The sequence below is a fragment of the Eschscholzia californica genome, unplaced genomic scaffold (genome assembly GCF_041429995.1).
Source record: "Eschscholzia californica isolate CP2 unplaced genomic scaffold, dmEscCali1.0.p SCAF_2, whole genome shotgun sequence".
In the NCBI taxonomy this organism is placed as follows: Eukaryota; Viridiplantae; Streptophyta; class Magnoliopsida; order Ranunculales; family Papaveraceae; genus Eschscholzia; species Eschscholzia californica.
In genome coordinates, this window is record NW_028238309.1 from 57607930 (window position 1) to 57616720 (window position 8791).

Below are 8791 nucleotides of genomic sequence, written 5' to 3' on the forward strand. Positions count from 1 at the left end.
TCGACCGGTTTGGTTCAGTAAATATATGAATTTTATAGAAACCGTGAAACAAAACCAAATCAGTGACGTTCAATATATTATGGAGTATATATTTTTTTTGACGGAAATAAAATAACATTAATAATGATAGGTTAGATAGTTTTGACCCAAATCGAAAGATAGGGGTTAAAAAGTAACACAAGTTAACAGAATGTACTAACTCAACTACCCAACCAAATTAAGGGGGTATTTTGGTTGTAGCCAACACATGGGCCGCTTGGTTGTTTGTATGTGGACAGAAGGCGAGCGGGACACGGCTTAGACACGTGCGAGCTCGTAGATCGTTGATCTCGTTCTAAATTCTCCACGGGATGGTTGGATCAATGGCTGAGATTACCATTTAAATCGTTTAATTTTCATCGATCGATTTATAAACTCTACGTGAAAAGTCCTTATTCTGGGCCGTTAGTCTGAGCACTAGCCCGACCCAATACACCACTTTCATTAGCCGTCATTTGGCTAAATGGTTTTTTTTTAACCAAAAGTATATATAGTTTTTAACTTTTTCCCGTTAAATCTGGCCCAACCACATACTCGTCGGGATTCGGCCGTGAAACATTTCAGCCAAATCATTAAGAAACCTAATGAGGGTAAGGAAATCGATATGAAAAATGGGTATAACTCTATAGTTCTGGTTTAGTGTATATTTTGCTTATAAGCATTCACCCTATAGTCAGTGTGGACAATTTAGTATTTACTTACACATCTTTCATCAAGACCATCACTAACGAAAATGTCTTTGTTGTACTTGCACACAAATCGCTCTGAGCCCAAACATGACATACAAATGGGCGCCTGAACCCCGCCCCATTCACATCCCTAGTCTAGAAGTATTCTTTATTTGTTGAAGTTTTGATTAATGTTAAAATTTGTTACTCAAAGTCCTTTATAATAGTGAAAAGAAGTTTGTAGTTATTGTTTTCCATGTTCAATGAAAAAAAATACTTGCTCTATGCGACAAAATAACTATAATAAATGCAGGTATTCCATGATACTATTTGCGGACTTTCATAATTTATTTATTCGCTTTATCAATGGGTAAGACAAAGAGGTTAGATTACATGTCATAATATCATTTTCTTTTCAAAGAAAAAACAAGAAATATGCCAAAACTTATACAAGGACATATTATTATAGTGTGTTAGGTGGTCCTCACGGGAAATTTCGAAGAATCTGAAAGACAAGGAATCTGTGGGCCTTAGCCCAGTGTCGAAACGATCCCAAGCTATCATAGGGTACTAATTTTGTTTGCACATATAGGGTTAATGCAAGTAACATTAATTTGTTATTTAAGTAGACACTAAAACTATCATAACTTAAGAAAATATTTGAGTTTGTAAATATTCACAACATACCGAACAGAACTTAACGAGTGAGAATGAAAAAAAAGGATTATTTATTATTAGACTATTCTTGAGACATTACCACAATTTATAAAGAAAGAAAAACAAGGTTTTCCTATTGTTCAAGGTGGGAAGTTTCAAACTTAGATATCATATTTTTTGCCGATGCTTCTTTTTTTGCTTTTGAGAAATTTGGAGTACCAGGTCGCCGAGAGTTTAGGATGTCTACTCAACTCTGGGTCATTGAAGTCTACAAAATATAGGCCATAATGCGATTCAAATCCTTCCAGTAGTTCAAACAAGTCTAAGAACGACCATGTGAAGTACCCTTTGGTATTCGAACCATTCCTGTCAAAACAAAACCAATGCACAAGCGAAAAATTTTGAGATTTTACACGTAAGACTTTGTTTAACAAACTTCATTTCTAGCCTACTAAATATCAACATAGTAAGAAGAAATTGGTTCACTTTAAGTTAGAAAGATAGAAACAATACTAATACCTTACGGCATCAAGTAAACATCCAATGTGCTCCTCGAAATATCTCACCCTCGCAGTATCGTTCAATGACGCATTACTTAGTGACCCAATACCTGCATATACGCAAAAGAAACAAATAAAATCTCATTTTTACTGTTTAAATTGACACCACCGACATAGAACGAAAAGTAATAATATTGACACCAAACCCGTTCGCTTACTAAAAAGCTTCCAGATAGGATATATTTCTGATTGATGATCCATAATGTGATCGTAAGAGTACATAAACGAGCATAACATTTCGAATTGTAAGTCTTACGGACAAACTCTCGGCTTGAATTGACGAGACAGGCCTAGAGGTGGAGTAGGGCATCTCATTCCTGAATGCTGCGTTGGAGGCGCGCCTCCTCTTCAGCAACACTGGAGGTCCAGGAGGGGTGCCCTACTCCACCTCAACTCTACCCTACTATCGAACCCTAACCTCTTAAATGATGGAAACTCAAATATGTGGAATTGGACTATAAACTACATTTATACAGGTAAAAGTACAAAACTACAAAGAGAAATGAGAAGAGGAGAAGAACTCGATACCATTTTCATGGATGTACATAAGAGGATTCCCGTAAACTTGCTTGAAATACTCAAGTACTCCTTGCAACCCCATTTGCATATTAGGGAACTGAGTCAACTCATTTTGGTTAGTTTTTTAACTCAATGAAGATATAATTCAACTCATTTAAAGCCATATTTCCGATGTTGTTCTTACCTTATCAGCCGCTCCATAGGAATTAGCTGCAAATACAGAATAAGATTAAGTTCATTTTTTGAGTTCATATCTTCAAATTGTGGTCACATACTCAAGCATGATTGTGAATCAACACGGCTTACCTATAAGATTCGCAGCCATATCTCCATTAACATCTCTTTCATGGAACTTAAGCTTTTTCGAGTTGTCTTGTACTCTCATAGATACATAGTGGTTCACTCCAAAGAAGTCAAATGAGCCCTTAACTAGTTTTGATTCATCTTGGGTAAAAGAAGGAATCCTTGAGCCGGCATTCTTCTTCACCGTATGGGGATAGTCTCCAAATACCAAAGGATCGATAACCCTGAAATTAGATAGACTTGGTAAACCTAACATTAATCAATCAATTCATAGTTAATACTCCATTAAATACTCACCAACCAAAATAGAAATCATTAACCCTTTGAGTTGCTGTAATATCCTCATTACTGTTTGTATGAGGAACAAACCAAATAGAGAGAATGTTGATTCCGATAAGTCCATTTTGTTTCTCCTGTGCCATTTTTCTATGTCAAAATCATGAAAAGATTTAAACAGGAAACACGAAATAAGTTCGTATTGAGATTTATAACATACTTGGTAGTTTTTCTTGTACAATCTTGCAGCTGATGCATGAGCTAGTAAGATATTGTGAACTACAATATATGGTTCAATTGTGGAGTTCCCGGCCGTGCAGTTGGAACCATACGGTGAAGAACAGCGCCCTGGCGGAGTATTTCCTTTGTCATAGCCTCCCAATGCAAACACGTTCGCATTACTTACAGTAGTCCAGGTCGAAACTCTGTCACCAAACTCTCTAAAGCAAATATCTGCATATGCTGTAAAATCTCGCCTGCACAAATCAATCAGTAACTACGTATACAATCCTTGTGTAGTCTTATAGCATACTCCAAACAAAAAACAATGTCGAACTAGGCGTCTTCTATTATATGAACCAATACAAAACCGTTCTGGGGAAACGTTTGGCCCAATTTTTTTACTTTGTGAATCTTGTCTTCTTGAATGTGCTTCGTTTAGTCGATTGTTTCTTCTATGGTTTGTATTGGTCTCAGTTATGACAAATTAGAAAAAAGATGAATTGAAAATTACACAACTCTTCGGCTCAACCATCCTCCATACTCATCTTCGAGCGCCTGAGGAAGATCAAAATGGTGCAGTGTAACATGTGCTTGAATACCTGTTCAAAACATAGAATATTAAAACAGAATAAACACAGCCCACCACCTAGTTTCACATACTAGAAGCATGAAATCGAGTTAACTTTAGGATAGAAGCTTCGGTCTTACCGTGGCTGATAAGTTCATTGATGAGCTTGTTATAATATTCTAAGCCTTTCGGATTTATAGGCCCTCTTCCATCTGCATAAAAATACACCATTACTAAATCTAATCAACTTGCTCGCGTTCTCGACTGAAGGTAAAAAGTGAGTATAACAAGTTAATGTGTCTACTTGGGATAAGCCTTGACCATGATATGGAGAATCTATATGCTTGTAAGCCTGTATCTGCCATGAGTTTTACATCTTCCTGCAAGCGAAATAACAGAAACTCGATTACAACATAATTTTGGAACTTGTACCATCTACTATGGAGTTCCTTACGTCTCAACTACATCAACTCTCTGCTCTCTATGACCAATTGTTTTTCGGTCTACGAGTACTTAAGAGAAAAAAACTCAACCCGGTGACTCGGGTATCTGCTTGGGCTCAAGGTAGCCCAAGTCGGTCCAGGCCGAAGCCCAAAGTTAGATGTGTGTGTGAATTCGGGCCGGATCAGTGGGTAACGGGGATCAACTGTGACAAATGGCAATAAATTCAATAGTTCATATATATTTGAAGTACTTTTGATTCTTTGAAGAAATATACTACTAAGGATTTTAAACATATACACACACACCTTATATTTGTGATATTGATCAGAGGCTATATCACCATTGCTTTTGTCCACAACTTTCCCTGAAAGTTCAAACTTTCTTCTCATTGTGAGTTTTCTAGTCCTACCCAATTTACCATATTGTTCCAGATTTCTTCTAAAACTTAAGAATCGTCTCAATTCCAATGTAGTTAAAGTGAATAGGACATAGTATACGAAAATAATAAGTGGCCTATCATTTGCCTTCAGTTTACTAGAGGCATATTTTTTTTTTTTTCGAAATACAAGAATTTCAAGAGCTAAATATACAATCACACATCATACATCAATTACCTTCGATACCTCGGAAAGATGGAAAATGCTCATAATTGTCGTGAAACTAACCTAAAAATACGACGACACCCTTAAGGCCATAGAATATATGTACTCCTTGCTAATATATACTTGCTAATATATACTGTAATTAATGTATGATAAATTTCTACCTCCACTTTGTAACTGATTACATCTAACAACCTGACCTTATTGCAACATTTTGGCCTTATTGGATACCAGAAGAATACAAATGTCTCGTAAATGGGTTTCTTTATATTAAAGAACCTATTAAGAATTTCTTTACAAAAGACTCCAATATAAACACATTCATTACATGACATTGATAAATTATAAAAATACAATAATAATCTACACGACCTTTACTTTATTTAGGATTTATAATTAGATAGCTAGGCTAAAATCTGTTTGTTGAACAAATGATTTAGACAAGACAATGTCAGTTTTACTTTTGATAAAAAAAATTAGCAACCCATACACTTAAAGATAGACTTGACTTTTGTTGGTACCTAATTAGTTTACAATAACAAATGTTTAGGTTTATTGTTTTATACATCTTTTAATCTTTTAGCGGAAGAATCTGCATGATAAAGTTTTTGATGATGTTATATCAACTAAATATATTGGTGAATAACAAGTTAACAACCCTACAAAATATATTATAAATTAAAAGAGGGGTTTATATATTAATGGAAATGAAATTGCAGTCAATATTATATTGAAAGCATAATCTAGTATTGACTCCTTAGTTCTTTGTGTGTTACTTTGTCCTCGTGAACCCCTTCTCTTGAGGTTGTGAAGTACCATTCCCCACTTACAATGGATGATCAGTTATCTCCAACATCTCAATGTAATTACTTAATCTATTTAGGAGAAAAGAACACACATAATATTTCAAATAGTTTCATAGATAGAATCAAAAACTTAATGTTCTCGTAAACATTAATGGATTGGAATAATTTCAGTTCTATGTGATTTGGCTACCTATATATATGAGGTTCATAGAAAGTTGGAGATGTTCAATAGAATGCTCATGATTCATCTTCTTTTCATGCAAAATTTCAAATTTCAGTATTCCCTCAATTGAATGTTCATGAGGTTTCTAATGTGTGAAGCCTGTTTGGTTGTGTTTCTCGTATCGGAGAGAAAAAGATTCTACTCTTGGCCGTGGAGGTCCGCAGTTCTTTATAAAATGTTGTGTGCATGCCAAAACAATTCCTAAGTTTAAGTAGATTTGTGAAATGTGAAGCCAAGTGTGATGAATCGAATGAGTGATCGAGAGAGAGAGAGATGGCGGAGAAATATGGAGAGAAAGTAAACTTGATAAATATTTTTCTCATTATATTATTAAACAAGGTTTACATGTATTTATACAAGTAGTAATGTTAGATCCATACAATCTTTACAACTTTTTTTTTTTGTTGCAAACAATCTTTACAACCTTGAAGTAAGTTTGGATTTAATTTTCTCGTGAACTAGATGACAGTCAATCTCGATATTTTTGGTGTGTTTGTGAAATACTTGATTGTCAACTATATGTAAAGCTGATTTGTTGTCCCATTGATTTTGTCCACAACTTTCCATGAAAGTTCAAACTTTCTTCTCATTGTGAGTTTTCTAGTCCTACCCAATTTACCATAAAGTTCCAAATTTCTTCTAAAATTTAAGAATCATCTCAATTTCAATGTAGTTAGAGTGTTGATACCTAATTAGTTTAAACAAAACCCATTAATTGAAAACAGAAAAGAAAGAAAGAAAGAAGCTAACCAGCATGAGCAAAAGTGTCCCAAATGCTAGGTGTTCTTCCATCCTCATTGACAGCCCCTTCAACCTATTTTAAACTTTATTGTTATTAAACTTGTAAATTTGAACAAATAAAAAATGAGAATAATGATAATAAAACCTGATATGCTCCTGTTCCAGAACCAAAAACAAAGTCATGAGGGAAATCTTCTATATTGTATTTGTAGTTTATGTTTTTAGCAATACCCATATCTCCATCTAAACCACCTAGCATCAGAAGTAGAAGAAGGACAAGAAATAAGAAACAAGGAGAACAAGTTCTCATTTTCATCTCTACTTTTTGTGCTATTTTTGCCACTGACAAAGGGAGCATGGGGTTATATAAAGAAGTGACATGTTGCACATTTTAGTAAGAGATGCTATAAGATAGGTGAAGGACTTAAATGTTGTATTTAAGATTAAAGGTCACCCTTCCTCACGGTATTCTCGTGTGCATTTACCTATGATTTTTTTGGACCATGGGAGTCGGGGAAAAAAATGCAATTATCGAGTGGGTTGCGCTTATATCTATTTCATAAATTGGTTTTTCTAATAATAGCAATAAGTAATTATATTGTTTGATACAATAAAGAAAAATAATTAGAGATTTAGTTAGAGAGATTTTGACGTTGACCTCCCTTTTATATCGATATTAGGACTATAACCCTCGTTTCTTTAAAATTTTTGATTTACACCATCATGTAGACGGAAAACGTTAACCTCTAGTTAAATAGTAGTTGTGCGAATCACACATGTGAATCAATGTTCTTGTGTATGATTTTGACATTGACCCTCACTTTTATATGGATATTAGGACTATACTTACATTTTTTCAAACTTTTGATTTATACCAAATCAATTTTCTTGATATCTACAAAAAATCTTCTACTTCTAGTTCTACTTGTCTGCATCTTGTACCTCACTAATCTTCATCTTTTGCCTCTATAATTATTCAAGTAACCAAGTATTGAGTTTTTTTTAATTATTAATTTATTCAAGTATACAGTTTATTCAAGTGATCAAGTATTAAACATCAAGACTACATCTTCATTTAGTTTCTTTCATTATCAAGGTATTAGGTATCTATATTTTTTCTTAACAATTTCTCTTTTCCTACCCTCCCATTCGTTATTTGACTTATGGGTGATTATGATCATGTTGATATTGGCGGAGATTCACATGCTTATGATTTTGGACATGATGATGTTCCTATAACAGGTGCAGATCCATCGTTAGATAGCCAGTAACTAGAAAAATAGTACGAGAAAATTGAAATTCGACGTATAAAGTTATTTTACGTTAGAAGAAAGAACGACCAAACGGGGAAAAGTTACAAGGGTGGTTTGCAAGTTATGCAAAAAATATTATGTCAGATTCCTTGCGAAAGGGTCATCTACTTTAAAATGGCATTTAGTGGTTTGTAGACCAAAACGTGAAGCATGTGTTCCTACACAAACTACAATAGCTGGATCTATTAGTACTCAACCATTATTTACATATAATACTCGTGGAATGAGAGAACAAAACATAAATGAAACTAAAAGAAATTAAAGATTAAAACAAAACATAAACTAAAAGAAATTAAAACTATGATATATTACATACCTACTAACTTGGCTCTGATACCATTCGAGTCTGCGGAAGAATTAGATTGATGATGATAATGAAATTAGGGAAGTGGAAAGAAGAAAAGAGATGGTGGAGAAGGAAAATTTTATTCCAAAGTTTTTTTTTTTATGTTCCAAGATTACAAGGTGCCTCTACAAATAAACTAAGTCTCCTTATATAGATGGAGCACTTACAAAAAAACAAAACAAAATACATAAGCAATGACGTATTACAATTGCTTTTATTTAAAGTAAAGTAAAGTAAAGGAATCTCTTCCTTTATGCATTATTGCTGGTATTGGAACCAGTTATCTCTTCCGCCGACGCATGACGACAAACCTGAACTTGAGTAGCAGGTAAAAGTAACCCCGGGTGCTCAATGGGCCCCATCGTCAGGTTATGAGTCCTGCTAGTGCACGTTCCTTTATAATTGTGGTGGATATAATAATATCCTTCTTTTTGCAAAATGTTTGGCTTTAATAAAAGCGATTATAATTGAGATTAAGACTTTTATGCAAATGGGTCCTGAGAA

General features: G+C 34.2%; 1 protein-coding gene across 4 annotated transcripts; it reads right to left on the reverse strand.

The window, feature by feature from the left end:
- Positions 1 to 1420: 1420 nt before the first annotated feature.
- Positions 1421 to 7036, reverse strand: LOC147559461 (beta-glucosidase 11-like). Of its 4 annotated transcripts, none has more exons than XR_015234606.1 (13): positions 6774 to 7036; positions 6638 to 6701; positions 4562 to 4620; positions 4117 to 4192; positions 3953 to 4024; positions 3756 to 3843; positions 3243 to 3498; positions 3044 to 3159; positions 2750 to 2970; positions 2628 to 2653; positions 2419 to 2540; positions 1884 to 2175; positions 1421 to 1730 (listed from the first exon to the last, which is right to left on the reverse strand). XR_015234606.1 is itself a non-coding variant. In XM_086661353.1 (13 exons), the coding sequence occupies exons 1-13, from the start codon at positions 6984 to 6986 to the stop codon at positions 1526 to 1528; spliced, it is 1575 nt and encodes a 524-aa protein (XP_086517479.1). In that variant the 5' UTR covers positions 6987 to 7036; the 3' UTR covers positions 1421 to 1525. The 4 variants fall into 4 exon arrangements, 3 of the variants coding, with proteins under 3 accessions (XP_086517479.1, XP_086517481.1, XP_086517480.1); XM_086661353.1 differs by having other exon boundaries at positions 1884 to 1974; positions 2453 to 2540; XM_086661355.1 differs by lacking the exon at positions 4562 to 4620 and having other exon boundaries at positions 1884 to 1974; positions 2453 to 2540; positions 6774 to 6987.
- Between the last annotated feature and the right edge of the window lie 1755 nt (positions 7037 to 8791).

Coding starts and splice junctions, on each gene's coding strand:
- LOC147559461 (XM_086661353.1), bottom strand. CDS start 6,986: ATGCTCCCTTTGTCAGTGGCAAAAATAGCACAAAAAGTAGAGATGAAA. Junction 4,621..6,637: donor GGACACTTTTGCTCATGCTG/GTTAGCTTCTTT, acceptor TTGAACTTTCAG/GGAAAGTTGTGGACAAAAGC. Junction 1,975..2,452: donor TATGTACATCCATGAAAATG/GTATCGAGTTCT, acceptor GCGTATATGCAG/GTATTGGGTCACTAAGTAAT.